At 61.0% G+C, this 25,108-nt stretch overlaps 1 protein-coding gene across 6 annotated transcripts in view; it reads right to left on the bottom strand.

The window, feature by feature from the left end:
• Positions 1–25,108, bottom strand: part of RIPOR1 (RHO family interacting cell polarization regulator 1) — a 33,392-nt gene that overhangs the window by 5,981 nt on the left and 2,303 nt on the right. For 2 of the 6 annotated variants that reach the window (XM_069868401.1, XM_069868404.1), the window contains exons 1-13: positions 17,956–18,102; positions 5,860–5,986; positions 3,542–3,691; positions 3,165–3,243; positions 2,824–2,847; positions 2,248–2,301; positions 1,987–2,139; positions 1,834–1,897; positions 1,707–1,750; positions 1,379–1,504; positions 1,053–1,201; positions 693–822; positions 351–491 (exon numbers count right to left, since the gene is read on the bottom strand). In XM_069868401.1, coding sequence (XP_069724502.1) covers positions 351–491; positions 693–822; positions 1,053–1,201; positions 1,379–1,504; positions 1,707–1,750; positions 1,834–1,897; positions 1,987–2,139; positions 2,248–2,301; positions 2,824–2,847; positions 3,165–3,243; positions 3,542–3,691; positions 5,860–5,986; positions 17,956–18,034 — 1,320 coding nt within the window. In that variant the 5' untranslated portion in view covers positions 18,035–18,102. Of the gene's footprint in view, positions 1–350; positions 492–692; positions 823–1,052; positions 1,202–1,378; positions 1,505–1,706; positions 1,751–1,833; positions 1,898–1,986; positions 2,140–2,247; positions 2,302–2,823; positions 2,848–3,164; positions 3,244–3,541; positions 3,692–5,859; positions 5,987–17,955; positions 18,103–25,108 lie in introns of those variants that run through there. The other 4 variants (XM_069868405.1, XM_069868406.1, XM_069868403.1 and 1 more) reach the window with 3 other exon arrangements.

The raw sequence follows: 25,108 nt of genomic DNA, 5'->3' as shown, positions 1-25,108 counted from the left end.
CAGCACCACACCAGCACCAGCACCACGCCAATCCTATGGCCCAGCAGACCAACACCACCAGTGCAGGGACACAGACAAGCCTTCTACTCACTACTGCCCGGCTCTCGCATGTGGATGGAGGAGCAGGGCCAGCCAGGGCAGCCCAGGCTTAGTGGTTTAGTGTTTGATAGGAATGGTTGGACTCGATGATCCGGTAGGTCTCTTCCAACCTGGTGATTCTATGATTCTATGATCAAGCCTTCAGGCATCAGTGAGGGCCAGTGAGTAGGAGACAAGGAGCAGCTACGGCTACTGCGGGGTGGCCACACCGCTGGGCTAAGCTACTGGCCGGCTCCAGCCCTTGCACTTACGCGGCCCTGCTGCGGCCATCTCCCAAGCTCAGCCGAGGAGACATCGCTGCAGGAGCAGCTCTGAGACAGCTTCTTGAAGAGCGTCTCCCGAAAGATGTCCAGCAACGACCAGCCGTGTTTGTCGGCTGCCCGCTCCGGGCTCTTGGGCAGAGAGAAGAGGAGCTGTGAGCATGGGAGGAGCAGGTGCCAGTACTGGGGAGCCGTGGCCGGATGGCTGGAGAGGAGCTGCCCACCCGTGTGCCCGAGCCACACCACCCTCTGGGACGTAGCGTGGGCACATCCGCACAGGGACCCCTCTCTGGGATACCTCTCCTGAGCCGCCCTGCCCAGGGCCACACTTACATAGAAGGCCTGTTCCCGCAGGGACGGCGTGTCAGGTGGGCTCTGGTTGTAGGTGGAGAACCTCTTGTTCACCGTGGAGGCCTTGTTGACGGTGCTGGCTGTGGAGGGCTGGTCGTCCTTGTCAAAGGGGCTGGGGAGAAGAGCAGAGAGGTGAGGGGTGTGTGCCAGCCCAGAAGGGTCTCGACCCCGCTCTGCAGTGGGCAGGACACCAGGACCCCATCCAGCCCAGCTCTGGTTTTCCATAACTGCAGCCCAGTTTGGGGAGTGGAGAGAGCCCGGGGCAGGCCAGCTCTTCCCACACCATGCTGGTCATCTCCAGCCCTGCCATGTGCTACCAGTGATGCCTGCTGAGATACTCACTTCCAGGTCACTTCCAGGCTGAGTTTGAGGGTGCCCAAGTCGTTGATATCCACAGCCACTACCTGGGGCAGAGCTGCAAAGAGGTCCTTGGTCTCGCAGGACACATTGCCCACCACAACATGGTTAGCCAGGCTCTTTAGCTCCGTCACCTGAGGAAGAAGAGGGAGGAGAGGGGCTTCACCTTATCCATGCTGATGCCACCACCACGTGTCGGCCTCCTCCCAACCCAGCAAGGGTGAGGTTTAGGTGAGGTCCTGGAAGGAAACCCTGCCAGGATGCAGGGTGGGAGCTGGCCTACACCATCCTTCTCCCCTTCTGCACTGTACCTTGATGGAGAGGAACTCAGTGACGAGGGGCAAGAAAACCATTTCCTCGCTGTCCCACACCTGTTTGCTGTTCACCTCGATGCGCCCCCGCAGCTTCCACCGCTGCCTTCCATATTTCATGAAGATCTGGGGATGCAGAGGCGATGGGTATGGGGGAGATACAACACCAGGGTGGTGGGTGCTCTCTGTGTGTACCAAGGCGTGGCCAGGGACCCATGCCACCCACCACCATCCTGAAACATTCCCTCCACATCAGTGCCCACCTATGCTCCCCAGGCACCCTGAGGGCAGGAGAAAAGCAGATCCCAACCCATAGGGTCCCACCAACCTCATACTGGTCACCAGCACAGAGCCGGGCAAAGCCTGCCAGTCCTGCAAAAGAAGGCAGAGGGGCATCAGCAGGCAGCAGGCAGGCAGGCAGGCAGGCAGGCCAGGGATGAAGTGTGACGTGTTACCTTTCATGCGGATGTGGAACTCGCCCAGCTGGCTCTCCAGCTCGTTCTCCAACAGGCACATATTCTGGGGACAGATGCATGGACGGCACCCATCAGCAGCCACTCGTGGGACCCAGCACCCAGCCAGCCCCCCACCCCAGCCGGCTGCCTCACCTCCGTGTACTCCTTGTAGCCCTTGCTGGCCTCAGCCAGGCTCTCGCGTGCTTCCCGGCTGCCTGGGGAGCCCGTGCTGTAAGCCTTGACCATGTTGTGGGCTCCATCACGGAGCCGCCGCTGGATGCAATAAGCCTCATAGAGCTCATCTATCTGCAAGGACAGGCCCGAGCTATGGTGAGGGGCAGGGTGGGGGACAGCACGGCTATCCCAGCGCTGCTCCGAGGGACCCCCAAAGTGACCCCGGTTCCCAAATCTCACCTTGCTAGCATGAAACTCCAGGCGACGCAGGAAGCGCTCAATCGACTTCACTTGCTAGAAAAGCAGAGAAGATGGCATGAAAGGCAGCCCAGTCCCTCTGGAGAGGAGCTACAGGTCAGGATGTGCCTTGCTGCATGCCCGTGCTGCTGCTGGGATGGGTCCTTGTCACCAGCCCTGCCGGGGATGTGCAGGGTGGCAGCTGGCAGTGAGCAGAGCAGGGCTTGCACCCTCATCCTGCAGCACCCTCCAGCCTCTCCTGCTCCAGAACATCTTCCAGGAGACAGGCCAGGCTCTGGGGTGCTCTTCCGCCAGCCTCCAGAGACAATCCAGGCTCGGTACTCCCCAGCCACCACTTTTGTTTGCAAGAAGCAGGCTACAAGCCCCTGCCTGCCTCTGCTTCATCCTGCCCAGACCTCCCTTGCCCACAGAGCCTTAATCCCACCCCACAGGCAGCCCTGTGCAGAGGGCAGGGGGCAGGCAGCAGGGCAGAGCAAGCAGAGAAGAGGCTGGCAGAGTGGCACATCCCTGGCACAAGGACGGGGGAGACAAGGGGGACAGGGCAATGATCCCGCTTACCTTATCCAGATCGTAGAGAAAGCCCTGGAGGAAAGAGAATAGGGATAAGACGCAGCACAAAGCCAGCTCTGTCCACCCAGGGAGACCCAGCACATCGCGCACCCATCACCCATAGCACATTGGCAGGAACACGCAGCACCCAGCCAGGGCTGGAGAGTGCACGACAGTAGGACAGGAGCCCCATGCAGCCCAACACCAGAGCCTGGGCTGGCCCCAGCGTCCCACAGAAACGGGCTCTGCCCTGGGACACAGATGGACCACGAGCTACCCCAGCCGTCCCATAGCCCTGGCTGTTTGCCCAAAGGCTTGCTCCTTGTAAGACTTCTCCCAGCAACACTCACCAAGCGTGAATTCCTCTTGGATTCACGGATCTGGGTGCTAAGCTTCTCCAGTTCCAGCTGGTGCACCTCCAGGTAGGCTCTAGGGGCAGCCACATCGCAGGGGTCAGGCTCTTGCTACCCACAGCCCATGCCGACCCCAGCACACCTGGCCCTGCACGCCCCCTCTCCGCTCCAGCACCCAGCTGAGGGAGCCCACTTGTGCCCCTTCGCGGGAAGTTGTGGGATGCAGGACTCCCCACAGCTCCAGGACCCCAAGGCACCTGTGCCCCAGTAGGAGCAGGAAGCTTCCAGCCCCAGCCCACATGGCAAGTTGCCCCTGTTCCCCTTGGGGGCTCCCTGCCTCCAACCACCCAGCCACGGGGAGCCGCAACACTCACGTCAGGCCCTTCTTGAGAGCTTCATACACCTCGTCCAGGCGGTTAGGCTGAGGCACCTTGGGTGGTGGGGATTTGTGGGACATTGAGAACATCCTACTGACCCTGGAGCCAGTCTTGCGGGAAACGGTGGGGGTGAAGGGCGAGAGGTTCCTGGGGAGAGAGGCAGGCAAACCCTGGGTGACCGGGGTCAGCACACAGCACCGGGGTCTGCTTCAAGAAAAGAAGGAGCTCTGGGATGGAGGCCAGGTCCACCCATCTGCCTGCCTCTCCCAGGACTCGCCAGCAGCCAGTCTAACCAGCCAGCAGGGACAGGTGAGACGGGGCCGTGAGTCTGGGCATGCACCGCTTGCCTGCAGCCCTCCCAATGCATTTCACTGCCCCAGAGCCATGGGAAGGACAAGGTTAAACCTGCAAAGCTAGCAGTGGAGAAGGTCCATGGGGTAGCTTTTGCAGAGGTGTGGGGGTCCCAGGCACCAGTCACGGGGAGCAAAAGCAAATGCAGCCAAAGTGCAGACCACGAGTGCCTGTGGGGACTTATCTAGCCTTGACCACCCTCCAGAGGGGCCACACTCTGCTCCATACCCAGCACCCCAGGCTGCCAGAAGCGTGGAGATGCTCTCTGTGGCCTGGGCGCCTGACAGCAGAGCAACACATGCCAGCACAGGCTGCTGCCTGGCCATCGTACACCCCCAGCCAACAGGAGCACAAGAGCATCCTGGGGACAGGCGGCCCTGTCACCCCACCACACAGCACAGCAACAAGGGGCAGGGACATCCTCGTTGATGCTATGCCTCTCCAGATGCCACCAACCCCGCAGTATGGAGCTGCTGGGCTGCCTGTTGCCTCCACCAGCCCCACCTCCACCCTGGCCAACCTGAAGAGATGCCGGCCTGACGCCTGCGACCCAAACACCGCCCTTCCTGCCTTGTGCAATGGAGTTGTTCCACAGCCCAGTGAGGAACGCCTCGCTCAGACTGGATCTTCCCTTCCTCCTTCCAACGCATCATCACTTCACTGGTGCCCAGGAGACACCCTAGGCTCCTTAGTTCCCAGCCCTGGGCTGGACCTCCCATCCTGTGCCGCTTTTTGCTGAAGTAGCCAAAAGACTTCCCCGAATCATTGAGAGGGGGCAGAAATGAATGTCTTGGCTTCATCCCAAGCCACAGTGATGGGTAAGTGCTTGCTTTCCACCATTCCCCATTATTCCCTGGAAGCATCTCCCCACAAGCATCTCCCCACCAGCTGCTTGGCTGTGGGCATCCAAGAGTCCTCCCTGTTCCCCATGTGAGCCCCTCTGACACCCTCAGATCTAAAGATGGCCTGGAACATGTCACTGGGTCCAGAGGCTGGACAGGACCTGAGGACAAGAGCGAAGCAGGACTGAAGGTTGGCTCCCAGGCACAGAGAAGCTCTAGTTGGGTCTGTTGGGGTCAGTGGAGGTGCCTGTAGCCTGGCAAGGCAGCTTGGCACTGCTTTCCCCAGCCACTCGGGTGACAGATGTCCCTCATCCTGCACCAATGGGTGCACTGGGAGGTAAGAAGCCTGGCTGGGTGCTAGGAAAAGGGATTAAAAGCATTAAAGTCCTGCAGCCCAAACCCATGGCACACCCGTGTCCCAAGAACCACCTGTGAGAGGGTAGCCAGGAGCTAGGGATGGTGTAGAGGAAGGTGGCAAGGTTGTGCAGGGCATGGGGTGGTTCTCACCAATGTGAGGTTCAGCAGAGAAGAGGAAGGGTATGATAGATGGCTGGGACAGGATGAGTAGGGAAGGGCTGCTCCTCGCCATGCCACTCATGGGCAGCCAAGAAAACCTTTCAGCGACAGGTTTGAAATGACCCAGAGAATATCCTGATTCACACCAGCACTCAAATCCTGAAACTGGCTACTGCGGGATGTCAAGGTGGGGTCGAGACACCAAGCTTCAAAGACACTCCAGCTCCTTCATCATACCCATTGAACATGATGAGATGCTCACAGAGAAGCACTTCAGAACTCGATGAAGCACAAGAGTGAGTTGCATCTGCCACCTCCAGGCTCTCGTGATGACAGCCACAGGGCTGCAGAGTCCTCACCCAGTCTGGGACATGGGAGGATTCGGGGTCTCACCTGGCCTCTAAGCTCCCTGCAACCCTTTGTGCAACATCCCCTGGGTACCACAAAGGTCCCTGCAGGAGATGCCAGGCAGCAGGTCAGGAAGGCAGCCCAGGATGCGCAGCAGGTTCCACCACCATACTCAAGCCTGTCCCACCACACTCAAGCCTGTCCCACCATACCCAAACCTCTGCTTCGTGGCAGGCAGCACGAGCCCCCATCTCCCACCTGAAAGGCCGGTCGGCCGTCGAGTTCACTCCGGCGAAGGACTGGCTCCTATTGATCTTGGTGACGAGGACTCGGCGCTGTGGGCGCACAGACAGTGACATCGTTGAGTGTGACCTGGAGGGTCTCCCTGCAGGGCACAAGAGAGCAGGGTCAACAGCAGCGTGGTGGGGAAAACACCTGCAGGCAGGGCTGCCATGGACACCGCAAGAGGAACAGCACTCACAGAGCAGGGCGGCTACAGCACCCACGGCTGGCACAGACGCAGTATCCCAGGCCAGGAGCCATTCCTCCCTCTCAGCCCAGGGATGCTGCTGGTGGCACTGGGGACACAGACCCCACGCTGCCCCCAGCAATGGTGTCAGTGCCCCTCCCTGGATGAAGCAGGGCTCCAGACACCATCAGCACTCAGCAGGGACAGATGGATAGGTACATCCCAGCTTGGCCTCCTGGGAGCTGCCAGAAGGGGCTGGTGCCCAAGACCTACTACAGCCCTTCCCAGACATGACCGCGGCAATCCCTAAACTGTGCCCCAACCTGGTCACCTCCTTCGGAACCCTGTCTTGTCCCATGTCCTGCTGTCCCCCGTGCTGCTGGGGCAGGAAGGGCGCAGAGCCAGACCAGGCTACTCAGCCCTTCCCCGTCTCCGTGCCTGCTTCCGCTTGCTCCAGCAACCAGGAGGGAAACCCATGGACAACAAAGCACTTTGGAAAGTCCCCAGCTTTGCCAGGAGCAGTGCAACTGGGAAGGAAAGGCCGAGCCATTCCCTGCTGGACCCTGGAAAGTCCGTGCAAGCAGCACGTGTTGAAGCCCACAGCTTCTGCAGCCCTGCCCTCTGCTCCCAGCAGTGCCAGAGATGCTGCCAGGAACCCCAAAACCATTGCCAGTCTCTTCCCGTCACTGTCACGGCCAGTGCAGTCAGTGCCAGTCAGAACAGACTTCTGAGCCTCAGAGCTCAGACCTGATGCCACCCAACGTAGCAGGGAGCAGCCCTGGCAGGGGCTCAACTCCAAGGTGAGCCCGGGGCTCATCCTAGTCCTGCCACCCCCAGCATAGCCAGTTGTGCACCCAGAGGAGTCCAGCCCACAGGGAAGCTGCAGGAGCAGGGCAGAGGCTGCTGGATGCTTCCCTTCACCCCAGCCACTGCTGACACCAGTTTAGTCCTCGCAGCTCCCAGAGTCATTCTGGGGGTTGGAGAGCCAGGTGCTCCTGGGGACGAGCCCACCCCGTGCCTGGCAGTCACAGGCCATGCCAGGGAAGGCCAGGCAGGGCACGATGGATGCACAGCTTCCCCGTCTGGCAGACAGGGCCAGACCCACCTCCCCATGCCTTAAGGGACTTATTCTGCCTTTCCTCCCGCCAGCAAGCCCCTAGCCCCAGCAGCACAAGGGACAGCATGGGGCCACGGGCACTGCCGGGGCTCCCATTGCCTCTCCACCATCGCCACTCCTTCCCCGGCACAAGGGAGCACAGGAGCCTGGCTCGAAGGGCCCCGCACGGCACGCACCTGCTGGGCTGCTGGAGGGCATCGCCTTGGTGCTGTGCTCCCCGCCGCTCCGCAGCCATCCTGCCCCCGCCTCCTCGCACACCGGCTGGGCGCCCAAGCATTCGCAGCGCCCGGGATGACGCGGAAGAGTTTAGAGCCAAAGGCAGCCACGGCCAATAATCTCCAAGCCAGCCGAACCTGGACACAGCAGGTCCATGTGGTCCCCACTTGGTGCTCGGGTGCCAGCCCAGGACTGCAGAATCGCTCTGTGGGTCCTGCCGCCTCGCTGTTATCTCCGTGCCAGTCCCTCCAGTTTCCAGGACAATGCTGTCCCAATTAAGCTCATTAGGAGGAGCTGTAATCCCTGTCAGCCCGGCTGACCTGCAGTGCCTGGGCAGATTACCCTCTGCAGGGCTCTAATCTGCTCCCCACTGAGCGAGCGAGACCCATGGCACCAGAGCTAGAGCAGCTCCTCTGTAGCGAAAGCACCCACCACCTCTACGATAGGGCTCTCCACAAGCAGGGCAGGTCACAGCACCTATGGGATACGCACAGCCCTGCCAGCTCATCCCTCTACAGCCCATGTTGCCATCTGGGGACACGGGGCGCTCTAAGAAGGGAGCCTGCACTGTCAAGAAGGATGCTGGGGAGTTAGAGGGGAGAAGGATGCTGGGGGCATAGCAAGGAGAGAAGGATGCAGAGGGGTCAAGGGGGAGAATGATACTGAGAGGTTGGGGGGAGAATGATGCTGAGGAGTCGGAGGGGAGAAGGATGCTGCGTGTGCCAGACAGAAGGATGTGAGGCCATTGCAGGGGAGAAGGATGCTGGGGGTATAACAGGGAGAGAAGGATGCTGGGGGGTCAGAGGGCAAAGGGATGCTGAGAGCATTGCAGAGGAGAAGGATGCTGGGGGTGTCAGAGGGGAGAAGGATGCCGGGAATGCTGTAGGGAAGCAGTGCCCCAGCACAGCTCTCCGGGAGAGTTAGAGCAGTCCCCAGGCACTCACTCAAGCACCTCAGGAGCATCCTGTGCCGCGCTGGGTCACGCTCCAAGACACCCGAGGGAAGAAGTGCCATGAGCAGTGGCCGCTGACAGGACCCCATCCTTGTGCTCCAGCCCAGGGACCCAGCGCTCCCTCAAATACCCGCTGCGCTGTGCTGTACCACGAGGCCAGAGCACCAGCAGGGTGGGTGCAGACCTCGGTCAGCAGAAGGGAAGGCGCTTGCTGCCAGCCAGCCCAGCACCCAGCCCCAAGCGCTGCCAGGTCCTGCCAGCACCAGCCGTCTGCCGTGGAACCCTGCAACCCAAATTCTCTGCCAGGACCTCAAACTCCCTTCGAGGAAGGGAACACCATGCCCCTGCTCTGTGACAGCGGTGACAGGGAGCCTCAAGGATGCTCGAGGCCGGCACACGCAGGCGGTCAGGCAGGGTGCAGGGTCTCTGCTCCTGGCACTCTTGGCTCACAGCAGAGGAAAAAACCCCTGGTGTGGTGCATTCCTGACATTACCGAGATAAGAAGTACCTGGTACCGCGGCGCAGCCAGCCCTGGTGGGAAGCAGAGCCCGGGGCATGCTTGGAAAGGGCAGCCAGCCACCACATCTCATTCAGGGTGGTGAGCCCCACGCCAGGCTTGTGCAGAGGCAGAGCTCTGGCATATTCATGTCCCCACCATGGACTGAGCCCTAAGCACATCCCTCCCTCTCCAGAGAAGGAACCACAGAGGTCCTGCCCCAAAAATCCTGCCCCAATGGTCCAGTCCCTGCCAGCCCCCTGCCCATAATTAGGTCTTCACTGCTAATGAAGCCACCTCCCAACCAAGCTTTTCACCTTGTTGTGCCTGTCCCGCAGACCGTCTGCGCTCCTCCCCACGTAGGAAACACAATCCTGGAGGTCTGTCTGTCTGTCCGTCCCTGGCCAGCGCTGCCCACAGGCACCAGTGTGGGAGCAGCTGGGTGGTCAGCTTGGCGGGGGTGCTGGAGCCCAGCTCGGGGCTCTCCAGCCCGGCCACTGGCTCCTTTCTTGACACCCGGTGCTCTGGAGATGATTGGGATCCTAAGAATGTTGGTCTGAGCGGTGGAGGGGGCAGTCCAACCGGCTGGGTTGGTCCCAGCTGGTTTCTGTTTCTGACACTCAGACAGCAGCCTCAGGTCGCTCCAGCGGGTTTATCAACACTGCCCTTGGTCGGAGACACCCCAGACTGGCTCCCCCCGAATCCCCAGCTCTGCAGTCCTGGGAGCTGGGGGCCGTGCTGACCAGCATTTCCCATAATCATAGAATCATAGAACCACAGAATCATAGAATCACCAGGTTGGAAAAGACCCCAGGATCATCGAGTCCAACCATTCCCATCAAACACTAAACCATGTCCCTCAGTGCCTCATCCACCTGTTCCTTAAACACCCCCAGGGAAGGTGACTCAACCCCCTCCCTGGGCAGCCTCTGCCAGTGCCCAATGACCCTTTCCATGAAAAATTTTTTCCTAATGTCCAGCCTGAACCTCCCCTGGTGGAGCTTGAGGCCATTCCCTCTCGTCCTGTCCCCTGTCACTTGGGAGAAGAGCCCAGCTCCCTCCTCTCCACAACCTCCTTTCAGGTAGTTGGAGAGAGCAATGAGGTCTCCCCTCAGCCTCCTCTTCTCCAGGCTAAACACCCCCAGCTCTCTCAGCCGTTCCTCATACGGCCTGTTCTCCAGCCCCCTCACCAGCTTCGTTGCTCTTCTCTGGACTCGCTCCAGAGCCTCAACATCCTTCTTGTGGTGAGGGGCCCAGAACTGACCCCAGGATTCGAGGAGCAGTCTCACCAGTGCCGAGTACAGAAGGAGAATAACCTCCCTGGACTTGCTGGTCACGCCGTTTCTGATCCAAGCCAAGATGCCATTGGCACCTTCGAGCACCCCTGGCCCTGGGCAGCAGCACCCACAGCCCCCCGAGGGGCTTCTCCAGGAGGGCTGGGCTGTGGTCCCCACACCCAGCAGCGTAACCCCCAAGCCCAGCACCCTCGGGTGTACGTCAGGGATGGCCTCAGGAGCCTGCAAACTTGGCCTGTTGGCAGAGCTCCCTCCAGCCCAGCCGCTGCAGCCGTGTTTGCACAGCTGCGTCCCCGCTGCCCTGACCCAGGCGCATCCCACAGCCCCCCGCCGGCCCCTTCCGGCCCTGCCACAGCTCTTCCCTCCGGTCACCCCTCAGCCCTCCCCGGCACGGAGGATGGAAGATCTGGGAATGAAAATGCCTTGGTCACAGGGAGTCTGGGAATCGCCTCTTCCCTGACCTTGTCCGCTCTCCAGGCAGGCAGGACGCCCCATTGCCCCACGCTGGGCAAGGAGGGGTCTGGGGTTTTTGGGGAGCCAGATGAGCCAGTGAATGGCACCCCAGCTCCCCAGGACTCACCCGGGAGAGAATCTCCCGGCAATAAGGTCACATCCCCATGGGAGCGGGGGACAGGGCTCCAGGTGCTGCGCGTGGGGGCTGGCTGGGTGCTGGGTGCTCTCAGCCCTGCGGCCACGGGGCCTCGGCAGGAGTATCCGGAGGCTGGCTGGCTCCTTGGGCCGAGCGGCACAGGAAAGGGAAGGAGCTGCAAATGGGAAGAATTGGAGGAAGTGCTTATTTACCCCGTGGAGTATCCCCGAGGAAGGGCAGGGCAGGGCATGGTGCAGGCAGACACTCTCAGTGGGCTCCCTGGTGGGGGCTCGCAGCCTTCCACCCATCACCCATCCCATGGTCTCCCGGTTTGTAGCCAGAGGAGGTTGCAAGCCCCAAACTGGGTCCCAGGGAGGACTCACTGCTGAGGCTGGGAGGTTCCGCAGCATCTGGCTGAGCTCAAGCCCAACCTGTTTTCCAGGACGATTCCCAAGAACCAACCCAAGACCACTGTGGTCCAAATGAAGATGGGAGTCCACCACCAAAGGCACAGACCGAGCACCCAGTCAGGATCCCCATGGCCTGGAAGGCCTGGGGGCCACAGCTCTCCTCCATGCTCTGCTGGATGGGACTGCAGCCTGGCCAGGGGCACTGGATCTGCTCCTCAGTGAGCTATGAGCCCTCTCAGAGGTGCTGCGCAGAAGACGGGGCTCTGGCACGATCCTGCAGGGGCTGACGTAACCTTGCAAAGGCCCCACAGCCACCTTCACCCCACCCTCCTCACTTCCAGGACGGTCTGCTGAGTACCAGTACCTTCCCCCCAAAATCCTGCCCAGGCAACTCAGTCCCTGTGTGCAAGAGCAGCCCCAGGACCCCTTGTTCTGCCCGGGTCCCCTGGGCCCGTAGTGATGCTCAATGCAGAGCCAGGCTCTTTGTCCTCATTATCACGACTGCAGAAGAGACGTAGGGGCACAAGGGGGAGAAAATCAATTTGCCCAGGAAAGCCGAGCTGCTGTGGCATCACAGCTGCATCGCCCGGGAGCAGCAGGCAGGCAGCCGTGGCCCCTCTCCTGCCCCGAGATGCGAAGCTGGATCTTAGCACGAGCAACGGTAAAGGCTGGGCAGCCGGCGGGTCCTATCCTGCCACAGACACACCCTCCCGACACTCCATCGCTGCACGCCACGGTGATAACTATGTTTCTTGTAGGTAGCAGGTATCCAAGTCCCTGGTGCCCCTGGCAGGGAAAGCTCTCCTCCCAGGGAAGCCGCTCGCACAGAACCCCCCCGATAAGCTCAGCCACATCATCCCGAGAGCCCCAAACAGCTTGGGGTTCCCAATTTGCTGGGAGCCCCAGTGCCACCTGTGCGGGTACCTTTGGGTTTGCCGTTCATGGCAGGCTGTGGCAGCACGTCCCCCTCGGGCTGGGGTCAGCGTACGGAGCGGCGCGGGCGGCTGCTGTTCTCTCATGCCGTCCGTCTGTCTGTCCGCCTGCCTGCGTGCGGGGCCGGGAGGTCTCTCCCTGGGGCAGCAGTCTCCTCCCATGCTTCCCCTGCCCAAGGGCTGACATCACTGCCCAGCGCCACAGCCCCAGCTGTGACTCAGGGCCTGGAGACAGGGGGGACAGAGGACAGGAGGACAAAAGGACGCCCACCTCCCTTGGAGGAAAGGGGTCTTGCCAGCACCGGCTGTCCCAGCAGCAGGGATGACACAGCTCAGTCCCCATCCTTCCCTCCCTGAGGGAAACTGAGGCAAAGGTGGAGGGGATGGGGCCGCCGCAGTGCAAACTCCCCCCAGCCCCTCTCTGGGTTGCTTTAAAGCAGGAGGAAGAGCAGGGCTGTCGCTCATGCCAGGCACAGAGCCGTGGGCAGAGCAGGCAGCCAGCGCTCACGTCACTGCAGGGAGCAGACCCAGCAGTCCTGCTGCTCGCTTCTGCATTGCTCTATATACATATATATACACACACACACAGACAGATAACTGCCATGGCTTTGCTGTGGGCTTCCCATGGTTGAATGACAGGCAGTGCCATGAATGCCGTGGCACCCAGCAGCCACTGGGAAAAGGGTTTCCTTGCTCAGGTGTCCCTAGCTTGTTGTCTGGGTCTCCAGAGCCTCAGAGGGATTCGCTTCAGCCAGGGTTTCCTCTCAGGGCTCACGAAAGGTGCTGAGTGCCATACCCACGCAGGTCCCTGTAAGGGTCCTGGTCCTGGGATACCTCCGACGGAGCAGGCTGGAGCAGCCAGCTTCATCCAGGCTGGGAGCGGCTGCCACCATCACGTCACTGAGGCAGGAAGAGACACCTCCCTCCCAGGCTCCTTTCCTGTTTGCTGCTGCTTTTAGAGCGAGGTCAGGCCAGGTTTGGGAGGAAAAGCATTGGGGCAGAGTTCGGGGGGAAACCTTGACCCTCAGAGATGGGGTGCTCCTGGACACCAGTAACCCCCTCCCTAGATAGTGAGGCAGTCCGAATCATAGAATCATTAGGTTGGAAAAGACCCACCAGATCATCAAGTCCAACCATTCCTATCAAATACTAAACCATGCCCTTCAGCACCTCATCCACCCATCCCTTAAACGCCTCCAGGGAAGGTGACTCGACCCCGTCCCTGGGCAGTCTCTGCCAGTGCCCAATGACCCTTTCCGTGAAAAATTTTTTCCTAATGTCCAGCCTGAACCTGCCCTGGTGGAGCTTGAGGCCATTCCCTCTCGTCCTGTCCCCTGTCACTTGGAAGAAGAGCCCAGCTCCCTCCTCTCCACAACCTCCTTTCAGGTAGTTGGAGAAAGCAATGAGGTCTCCCCTCAGCCTCCTCTTCTCCAGGCTAAACACCCCCAGCTCTCTCAGCCGTTCCTCACAAGGCCTGTTCTCCAGCCCCCTCACCAGCTTCGTTGCTCTTCTCTGGACACGCTCGAGTCTCAACATCCTTCTTGTGGTGAAGTTGTGGGTCTGTCCCAACTCAGTGGCTGCCATGGGCAGGGGGGCACTGCCCAGCTTTTCGCCTGCTGTGGCTTGTCCTCAGGGTAAATCATCGCTCCTGACACCGTGCCGGGGCTGACCAGCCTTCTGCAAAGCCTCTGCCGCACTGGCAGCCACGCAGAGCTGGTGCCCAGCACACGGCCAGGCAACGCGCCCGCAGCGGCGGCCCATGCCAGCTTGTTTGTTCTCATTAAAGGTTAATAAGAAAGCCAAACTAAAGCTGCCGGGAGCCACGGGGAAGAGGTGCTCCCTAGTGCCAGGCACAGAGAAGGGACACCCAAGCTTCCCTCCCATCAGGGTGATGGCCAGGCTGTGCCGTTTAGGGGGACTCTGCCTCTCCGTAGCCCTGCCAGCGGCCCCACAAAGAGCCACGGGACAGCCAATATGCACACAAGCCCTGTGCCACAGCACTGTCCTGGGTATCACAGAATCATAGAATCACCAGGTTGGAAAAGACCCACCGGATCATCGAGTCCAACCATTCTTATTATCACTAAACCATGTCCCTGAGCACCTCATCCACCCATCCCTTAAACCCCTCCAGGGAAGGTGGCTCAACACTCTCCCTAGGCAGCCTGTTCCAGTGCCCAATGACCCTTTCCATGAAAAATTTTTAACTAATGTCCGGCCTGAACCTCCCCTGGTGCAGCTTGAGGCCATTCCCTCTCGTCATGTCCCCTGTCACTTGGGAGAAGAGGCCAGCCTCCTCCTCTCCACAACCTCCTTTCAGGTAGTTGTAGAGAGCAATGAGGTATCACCCATGGAGAGACCGCCAGGAGCAGGCAGAGGGTGGGGTTGTGCATTTAAAAGGTGGCAGAGGATGGATGCCAGAGGAGGACACGGGCACGTGGCATCAGACACCTCCGAGTGCCTTGCGGCAACCCCACGCAGCACTCGGCAGGGCTTGCCAGCCCAGGGACACCTTGCCAAGGGAGGGCAGAGGCAGGGCATGAGCTGCGCCAACACTGCCAGGGCCTGGGCGGTAATTGAGTTAAAGGAATCTCTGTCCCTGGCCCAGCCGGGAACAGGGGAGCAGGCGCAGGGTTGTCACCTCCCCCAGCTCACGGGACTTCCCTGGATGCTCACCACTCTGGCTCGGTGCTTCCGTTCCTCCTACGCAGCAGGGATGGGGGTATAACACCCTAAGTGCACAATTTCTGGGGAGGTCGCTGTCATGCTCAGCTCTTGCCAGGCTTGAGGAGCTGCCCCAAGCATCCTCACCCTAACCACAACAATTGAACACGCACACAAACCCCTCCCTGGGCAGCCACGCAGCCGCGGCCAGCCCGTGCACAGGGAGAAGAAAACTCCGGACACTCTAAGAGGACACTTCCACATCCCTGCCCTCTGTGGGATACAAGACTGATATCCCAGAGACTTCGTATCCTGCCAGCTCTGAGGGCTGGGTCAGTTCCCTGGCTGCTCCCTGCTGGCCCTGGGACCATCAGCTCCAAGGCTGTGCCCACCCAGCCCCTGCAGCAGCCACCAGCCCCACAGCATGCACCCTGCTGGCACCAGCACCAGTTCCTGAAAGGCCAAGGTGATGAAGAAGCTATTTCAGACAGTACTTGGACACACGCTCCCCAGACACAGACATCCACCCACCTGCTTGCCCTTGGCTATCTGGGATCATCATTGCAATAGGAAACACGGTCACAAGAGGGGACAGGCCAGCTTCAGGGGGCAGAAGTCACCGCTGGCTAAAGGAGGCTGGGAGGGGAGGGTCGGCATGCAGGCACCAGCTTGGTGAGGAATCAAAACGCTTCTGGCCATGAAAGAGACCTCGGAGGAGGCAGGAGGTGACAATTCTGGCAAGAAGACCCACTGTGACGGCTTGAAGAAGAACCACAGTGACTGACCAAGTGACTTGTGGCCAGGGAAGGGCCAGTTCTGGTCTGAAAAAGCCCAGTCCCAGAGGTGTAGGCAATCTCCCCCACCACAGTGCTACAGCTGACACCTCTGAGTTTATCTTTTGCAGAAAACAACAAAGCCAGCTGAAAAAAAAAATAAAAATCCTGGCAACTCAACACCAGAGATCATAGGCAGGGTTCTCCACCCCCCCTGCAGGGGTGATGCCCCGAGGGCTGGAGAAGGATCAGCCCTGTGCCAATCCAGGCTCTTCCTGCAGCCAGGCTGGCACCAACGCTGGCAGCATCCCTTGCCCAAGGGGCCAGGACCCCGCATCCCAGCACTGGGGCCATGGCAGACTCAAGCCCTTCCCCCTCGCTTCCTCGCATCGTCCCCATACGGCAGCAGAAATAGAAGGGATATAAATGGCAGCCCTATAAATAAACCCAAAGCATGAGGCAGGGAGCTCGTTCCAGCCCAGCAATGGCCTCAACCCACGCAAAACCAGGGCTTGGCCTGCCTTTGCCATCCCCTGGGGACCCTAAGTGCCAGCTCCCTGCCCACAACGGGTCTCCCAGGTCCCGTCCTTTAAGCTAGAGCCACGGCACAAGCTCCAAGGCACTTGCCAAGCCTCAGCCTCTGGTGCAGCTCCTCAGCCCCTGCCCAGCTCTTCTTGGGGCAGCAGCAGGCACCAGATAACGCCAACCTCAGGCACCCTGCAACAACCCAGGCTCCAAATTCCTGGGCAAAGAAGGAACGCTGCCCAGGAGCCTCGGCTTTGGGAAGAGATGCCCCCCGTGCCCCTGCACTGCGCCCGTTGCAGATTAACAGTTATCCCCCAGCTGCAACCCCAATCCCCACCTCGCCAGCTGCCCCTCCTGGCATCCCTCATCTCTGCCCATCACCGCTCACGTTGCCTTGGTCAACCTCACCGCGTCACGTCCTCAACGGGGGCTCGGCCACGACCGCACCAGCTCCCACGGCAGCTCCTCTCTGCTCGGGGGGCTGCATCGGGGACCCCCAAACAACATCCCTGCTGCCATCACAGCCTTACACCCCTACCCAGGGGGGCACAGCCAGGCTGCTCCTCAGCCACCAGCCAGGAGACAGGTCCTTGGCCAACGAAGGGTTTATTAGAAGGCTGGGACCTCCCTTCTGGCATCTCCTAAGGGAACCTGGCAAGGGTAAAACCCACCCTGGGGTGGCCGGAGGTGCGGCAGGGAAAGAGTTAACGATGCGAGGCCTTCGCAAGCACTTCTTGGCAGGCCGGGGAGGGCTGGGAGATAGGAGGATCGGGCCAGCAACAAAGCGAGATCTGTCTCATTAATTCCCCCGAGCATTCCTCGCTCGTCGCCCGGGAGGAGGGGGCAGCACCCAGCGAGGGGCACCCAGCCCGGGGGGGGACACGGCTGCGGCCCCGGCCGCGGCACCGACGGCTCGGGCAGAGCCCTCTGACCCCCTCCGACCCTGCCCCGGCGTCCCGGGGAGCCCGGCTCCTCGGCCGAGGGGAACGAGCGGGGCCAGCGCAAACCCGGCAGCGACACAGCGGCGGGAGGAGCCCTGGGACCCCGGGCGGGGGGGCAGAGGGGGTCAGGGACCCCGGACAGGGGGAGCTTAGGGACCCCGGGTAGGACCTGGAGGAGCAGAGGGGATCAGGGACCCCGGGCAGGGGCAGCAGAGGGGCTCGCATACCCTGGGCTGGGGGAGCTCAGAGACCCCGGTCAGGGGCAGGGGGAGCAGAGGGGCTCCCAGACCCAGGGCTGGAGGAGCCCAGGGACCCCGGGCAGCGGCTGGGGGGAGCAGAGGGGCTCACATACCCCGGGCTGGGGCTGGGGGAGCTCAGGGACCCCGGGCTGGGGTGGCAGAGGGGCTCAGAGACCACGGGTGGGGCTGGGGGAGCAGAAGGGCTCACAAACCCCGGGCTGGGGGAGCTCAGGGACCCCAGGCAGGAGCTGGGGGAGCTCAGGGACCCCGGGCAGGAGCTGGGGGAGCAGAGGGGCTCCCAGACCCCGGGCAGGGGGAGCAGAGGGGCTCCCAGACCCCAGTCAGGGGCTGGGGGAGCAGAGGGGCTCACATACCCAGGGCTGGAAGAGCCCAGGGACCCCGAGCAGGGGCTGGGGGAGCAGAGGGGCTCCCAGACCCCGGGCAGTGGGAGCAGAGGGGCTCCCAGACCCCAGGCAGGGGCTGGGGGAGCCCAGGGCCGGGCAGGGGGCTCTCCCGGCCGCCGGGGCGGTTCCTCCGCGGGGCTGCGAGCGGCGCCGGGGGGCGCGGGGCGATGGGGCGGAGGCGCGGAGCCCCCCCCACCCCGTGCCCGGACACTACCACCCCCCCTTTCACCTCACCCCTCGGTCCCCTCTTTCTCCCCTCCCCGCTGCCACCGAGCTGCGGGGCCGGGGCGGTGTCCTGTGCTGTCCCCGGGGCCGGGGGGGGCACGACTCACATGTCCCGGGAGAGGCGAGGGGCGAGGCGCGGGCCGAGAGCGGGGCTGGCTGGGCGCATCCCCTTTGTTCCACTCCCATGGACGGGGAGTTCGTGCGGGCTCTCGGCAGCGCCCACCCCGGCTCTCTCCATGGAAACGCGGAGACATGTGATTTCGGCAGGAAACCGCGGCCCCGACAGCGCCAATGGCGGCGGCGACGGGACTCCGGGGTCCCCTGGCCCCGCGCCGGCCGGCGGCACCGCCCGGGGATCCCCAGCCCCGACCCCAGCCCTGCCCGCAGCCCCATTCCTGCCCGCACCCCATCCCAGCCCTGCCTGCATCCCCAGCCCCGACCCCAGCCCTGCATCCCATCCCAGCCCGCACCCCGACTCCATCCCAGCTCAGCCCTGCCCGCACCCCTATCCCATCCCATCCCATCCCTGCCCGCACCCCATCCCATCCTATCCCTGCCCCACCCCCATCCCATCTCATCCCATCCCTGCCTGCACCCCCAGTCCTGCCCATACCTCCATCCCATCTCATCCCATCCCTGCCCGCACCCCCAGTCCTGCCCGCACCCCGACCCCAAATCCCAGTGCTGCCTGTGCCCCCACCCCATCCCTGTCTGCACCCCCATCCCAGATCCCAGCCCTGCCTGCACCCTAATCCCAGCCCACGCCCCAATCCCAGCACTGTCTGCTCTTCGATCCCAGGCTGCACCCTGATCTTAGCCTGCACCCCAGCATCATCCCGTCTGCACCCCCATCCCAGATCCCAGCCTGTGCCCCAATCCCAACACTGTCTGCTTCTCAATCCCAGCCTGCACCCCAGCACCATCCCTGTCTGCACCCCCATCCCAGATCCCAGCCCACACACACGCCCCACACACACCAAAGGCCGTGGCAGCCCCCAATCCCCACGCATCAGCTCTCCCAGAAAGGCTCTGAGCAGGCTGCACAGCCCTCTGAGAGTAGGGACAGTGTCTCCGGGCAGTGACATGAGCAAGGCTTCACAGTCAGTGGGTGGCAGAGTCATCCTTGCATCCAGCTCTGCCTACTCAGTGCCCCACCGCTGCCTGACCCCAGTTGTGGAAAACAAGACCTCTGCCAAACAGCAAGTCCACCCTAGGAGAGCAAAACCTAGGAACAGATCTGCATTCCCCATCTCCACAGGCCTCCAGCCTCCACAGGGAAGGAGCAGAGGAGAGCTCCAAATGCCCCAGCCATGGGACGGGTGGCCCTGATGCCCATGCAGGCTGGCACTCTGATGGATGTTGCAGTTCCATAGTGCTGGCTTCCTCACGGAGCATCCTGGATCAGACCCTGCCCTGCTTGTCCAGCTCCTGAACCTCGACATCTCTGAGCATCCCTGGAGCTCTGGGTAGAGGGGAGGGTGGAAGCGACACTTCCCCAGCACCACAGCTACTGCAGGACGTGCCCTGCTCCTCTCCTTTCTCCCAAGCCCATCTTTCTCCTGCCTGTCCTACATCATATTCAATCGACCCAGATTTAAATGGGACCAATGCCTTTGCAGCCCCGGTGAGACATCCTCAATGAGACAATGCAGTGTTCCAGTCAGCCCTGCAATGCAAAAGCACTAATTAGACCATCACCACGTCTCGGAGATCCGTGGAGTAGGGCAATACTGGTGACAAGGAAATCATTGCACCACTGACGCTCTCCTGGGGCTGCACCAAGGAGCAGAGATTCTGCTGCCAAGGATGCTCAGTGAGAACTGGGGCATCTCAGCTCTAGGCTGGCCTGGTTACAGGGAAAGAGTTCTGCGAAGATGGGAAAGAAGACAGCGTGTCTCATGGCTAGCAGGGAATCATAGAATCATAGAATCACCAGGTTGGAGAAGACCCACCAGATCATCGAGTCCAACCATTCCCATCAACCACTAAACCATGTCCCTGAGCACCTCATCCACCCATCCCTTAAACCCCTCCAGGGATGGTGACTCAACCCCCTTCCTGGGCAGCCTCTGCCAGTGCCCAATGACCCTTTCCGTGAAAAATTTTTTCCTAATGTCCAGCCTGAACCTCCCCTGGCGGAGCTTGAGGCCATTCCCTCTCGTCCTGTTCCCTGTCACTTGGGAGAAGAGCCCAGCTCCCTCCTCTCCACAACCTCCTTTCAGGTAGTTGGAGAGAGCAATGAGGTCTCCCCTCAGCCTCCTCTTCTCCAGGCTAAACACTCCCAGCTCTCTCAGCCGTCCCTCATCAGGCCTGTTCTCCAGCCCCCTCACCAGCTTCGTTGCTCTTCTCTGGACTCGCTCCAGAGCCTCAACATCCTTCTTGTGGTGAGGGGCCCAGAACTGAACACAGGATTCGAGGAGCGGTCTCACCAGTGCCAGGGAACAGCTAAACCAAAGGGCCAACACAAACAGGCAAGGAGGACATACGGATCCATCAAACCAGCTGGTTGATCACTCGATCCAGCATCACTCATAGACCAAGTGGGGGGATGAATCCCTCTTGGTAAAGATCTGGGGTGCCTGGAGGTGGACTGACCTTACTTTTGCTTGCCTAAGCACAATCATTGCAGGGAAAAACACCATTCCTGGCCACTGCTGGGATGGGGAGCAGCTGTATCACCCTGCAGACACCAGGAGTGGGGACCACAGCGAGGCTAGGCCCAGCAGTGCTGCCCACAGCTCTCCTCCCCTCTGCTGCAGCCCAGCCCGCTCTGCCAGAGCGGGTACGGTGAGCTCAGCGCTCCCTCTGCCAAGGCTCGGGCTGGCGCACCGCATGGACTATTCTAGGTCACCAGGAGCTTGCTCGGCACAGACCAGTTTTGCAAACAAAAGCAAGGGCAGGCTCAGCACCCGAGACTCCAGAGTAACCCCCTGCCTGCCTGCTCCCCCCAAAAAATGAGGGATTTTTTTAAGGAGGGATGATGCCCACTAGCAAGCAGGGCTTAACCTTCGCAGGATGGATGTGAATATCCCTGGATTCTGGCCACGGGAGGAGGCTTCCTGGCACTCCCTGCCCACACTGGGAGGATGGGTGCTGGCACAGGCAGGAGTCCCTGAGAGCAAGGGCAGCCTGTGTGAGCACCAGCCAGCGTCACCCAGCTCCTCACAGGAAAGGATCACACCTTGCCAGAGCCAGGTGAGCCAGGACCACCATCAGCAAATTCTCCTCTCCCTGGCAGCTTCAGCTGTGCCAGCTGCCTGCATCTGCCTGCCGCCACGCAGAGAAAGGTCTGAGCCATCGGCCAAGCCCCATGCCGTGGATCTCTGCCCAAACTGCTCTTCTCACTGCGGGCTGGGCCTGGAGCCACGTCTTCCTCTCCCCTCTCTCCAGAGGGAAGGAGGCCAGCTCTTGGCTCCAGTCCTGCCTCCCTCCACAGCTGCCCTGGAGCTGCTGCATGCTCAGCATTCCTGCTCAGCATTCCTGCTCAGCATTGGAGCAAGGCGGGAGGTGCAGGTCAGAGCTTCAAGCCTCCTAAACCCTACACCAGGACGGCCACGCGTGCTGAGCACACGCGGAGCTCAGCCATCAACCCCAACCGCAGCCACGATGCCTTGGTTTGGCAGAGCCACAGGCTTGGAGCTGAGCATCCTGGCATCCTGGGCTACCCATCCCTCTGGGTGTGTTTTGGGGGAAAACAAACTGGGATAAAGCTAAGGGAGCCAGGGCGGCGCTGGTGCAGCGTGAGCAATGCGAGTCGCCACTCCAGCTGACTCACTGGAGCCTCGGCCGTGCCGGGGAACTGGGGAATTAGCCAGCACTGGGGCAAGGCTGTGCCAGCAGTTCTGCTGAGCAACGCTGGAAAACCCTCCCCAACACGCTTGGGGCCAGAGCACAGCGGCAGCAGTCTGGGGCTCAGTGCTGACCCAGCCCGTCCCTCTCCGTGGGGCAGAGCTGCCTATGTTGGCACTTTGCCTTCCCACAGGGCTGGGAGAAGGGAGTTGACGACATCCCCAGAGCAGCCACAAACCTGCTTGGTGTTGGCCAGCGCTGGGTCAACTCATTCAGACTCTCTGGCTGGCAGCCTCGCACCCAAGTCTAGTCAGAACATCCAGATTAAGACAGCATCAGATGTCTCCAGAATGGTCGAAGGAGAGCATGGTGCTCCAAAAGGACACCATGGGCTAGCCCCAGCTCTCTGGACACCAGCCAGCTGTCCCCTGTCCTAATTTCCTTCTCCATCCCAGGAGTGTGGCAGGCAGCATGTCCAATCCCAGCCCCAGCTCAGCTGAGGAGGCCAACTGTCCCCCCTGGGACCACATCACCCCTGCACCCAGGCAGCTGTCCCTTTCTCGGCATGGTAGGAACGATCTCATGCACATCCTGGAGGAATCACTCCAAAAGTATTCATGATTCACAAGCTTCCTTCAGCCCCTCGGTGACCATCCCACACTAAGCAGGAAAGCTGAGGCCGTGAACAAGCCCAGCAACCAGCCTGGCCCTGTAGACACAGCCAGCGGTGGGAAGGCTGGAGGATTCAGCATCACACCAGGTAAAGCTCAGCCCATCAGAATAACCTGCCCCAGAGCTGGCCCAGGCCAGGCACGCTGGTGCTGGATGCAAGAGGAAAAAGCAGTTTGGGGCACAGGGTGTTTTGGCAGGGCTGAGTTTGCAAACGTGGTCCTCCCCATGTGTACCCTGATCTGCTCCATGGTGGCCCCAGGCACCACCGAGGTCCCCGTCCCTTTGGAGGCAGCACCCACTGTACCCCAAAGCACAGAGCAGCTCCGTGCGGGGCAGCTAGGGAACATCCACATCGGGCTCCCAGAGCACGAAAGCGCTCCCTGCAGCAAGCACCAGCCTTCAGCAAAGGATCTCTCCACTCCAAAGATAACAACAAAGAAAATGCTGGGATGGGGATTAAGGAAATGAAACCGGCTGTGCAGGGTAAGCAAGGATAGGAAATGGCTGTAATCATCTGTCCCCGCCGGCCTGCAGTTCTCCCAGCCCATGTCCTGCAGCAAAGCATACATAAACCCAAGAGGAAATCACATGCTGGAGAGCACGTTAGACAACCAGGTGATTTTGAGTGATCCCTGTTGCTGGGACGGAAACAGGCACCCAGTGAGCCTCTGCTCCTCAGCCTGGTCACTGCGTCCCTGTGGAAGATGAAGTGCAAGGAGACTTCAAGCTGCACCCTGCTCCCAAAGCCGGCATCATGAGTTGCCAATTCAGGAGCTTTGCTCTCACGCTGCACCTCCTCTGCCTGTCTTCTGCTGCCAGTCCAAATTGGTCACCACTGGGAAGAGCGTCCTTGGAGGAAAGCTGTACCAGCCAAACAGGTAGACCGGAGGATAAAACTTGCTCCTAAAAGCCACCAGTGGGGCAGAGGTAGCACAGGGGGGACATATGGATAGCATGGATCCTGCTACATCCTCCCCACCCAACCGATGCTCCCCTGTGTCTTAGAACATGGACCCTGTCTCTCCCCAGGCCAAGCCCCCTCTCACATGCCTCCAGCACATGTGTGGCTGCCACCAGCTGCGGGCCACGGCTCCAGCTGGTCTCTCCTTTATCTGTCACATGCCCTAGCGCGCAGGGGCCAGCTCTGTTTACATGTGCAAGCCTCATATTCTCAGGCCAGAGATGAGTCAGGCTTCTCCCCAACACCCTGCGGGGCAGAGCCCTGGCGCTGCGTCACCGGCCGGCATCTGCCTCCCCGTTGGCACAAAGCTGGGAATGGCTGGAAGGGGTTCGCGCAGCCCTCTGCTCTCCATCCCACTCCAAGCCATTTGCAGCGGCACAGAAGGTGCTGGAGGCCAGAGCTCACTGCCAGGAAGCTCTCCCTGGCTCAGCTCCACCCAGCCAGCTTCCTTCCCCTCCACCCCATGGACACGTCACGGTTGAGCGCAGGGTGGGGGGATCCAGCTCTGCAAACCCCCAGCCCCTTCTAGAGGGTCTGGGGCAGGTGGGATGGCCAGAGCGATGCTGAGGAACCCCCGCACCAGCAAAGTCTTGGGATTCTGGAGTGTCTCCTGGGGTGCCAGCTCACAGCAGAGAGGTCCCTTGAATTTGGGAACACTGAGGACAGAGCGGTGCTCCCAGCCCTCTTTCAGTGCCATCCCAGGAGCTCACACTGCCCACCCAGCTGGCACCGGGCTGGTGGGGTGGTGAGTTGGGTACCAGGGGGACACCACCGCCATGCCCATGCACAGCTTCCCCAGTGGGAACCCCTCATCTGTTCTCTTGAGAGGGTCCCCACAGTGAGGGAAGCATCCCTGACCCTTCTCCGCGAGGACCACAGACACCCCCAGCCTCATCCTGGTCCCCCTGCCCTTTGACTGCTCCCAGCCTTTGCTTCCCACTCCTTCTTCCCCATGTATCACAGAGCCAGGAAAGAGAGAGAGAGAGACCTTTTCCCTTTGCTTCCAATTTTCCCAGAGTGGGAAAACAGCCTCAAGGCTTCTTTCTGGATCCCCCATCTGCATCCCCCCACTGTGCCCAGGGCTGGGAGTGTGAGCACAAAAACAAGAAGTGTGTTGGAGCCGTTGGGAAGGAGCGATGTTCCTGCATGGTATGCAGCCCTGACAGCACTGGCTCTGCTTTAAAGGGTAACTTTATCCTGTAATAACAAACAAGAGGAGCCAAGTTCCTCCCCAGCGTCACTTCCCTGGCTCCAAGGAGAGGGACACCAGGGAGAAAGCTCAGCATAATCAGGTCGGATCCGTGTTCTTGCCATCGTTGGGGTTCAGGAGCCAACAAGATGGGGAGGAAAGCTCCAGGGGACCAGGGCTGACAGCCAAGTGGGCATCCAGGCAATGAGACTTTGCATTCCCATCAAAGGCTGGGACACAAACCACGAGGCTGGGGAGGATGGGATGGTACCTGCTGGTCTCCAGGGGCATTCCTGAAGTCCCTGTGCCTCTGGCTAGGTTAGCACAGTTGCATTTGGGTGGTGATGTACTAGGAACCAAGGGATCCAGTGAGGAAAGTGCAGTGAGGATTGACCCCTCCAGTGAGCCCCATCCTGCTTCAGGGCTGAGCCTGCAAGTGGTAGGAAGGCTGCCCCAGCCCACGGCACATCCTGAGCCCATCCCCGTGGCCCCCACACACGCTTACACCCCCGGACAGGTACATCAGCAGCTCAGCGTGGTGCCAGCTCTGGATGCAACAGCTGGAAATCCAGGGAGAGGCTGACCTGCACCGAACCTGCCAGCAGGAAGCTCCAAAGCAGAATTGAGTCCCATGGCCAAGGACTCGCTC

This window comes from Phaenicophaeus curvirostris, chromosome 14, assembly GCF_032191515.1.
Source record: "Phaenicophaeus curvirostris isolate KB17595 chromosome 14, BPBGC_Pcur_1.0, whole genome shotgun sequence".
In the NCBI taxonomy this organism is placed as follows: domain Eukaryota; kingdom Metazoa; phylum Chordata; class Aves; order Cuculiformes; family Cuculidae; genus Phaenicophaeus; species Phaenicophaeus curvirostris.
This window is presented reverse-complemented; position numbering and strand designations above follow the sequence as displayed.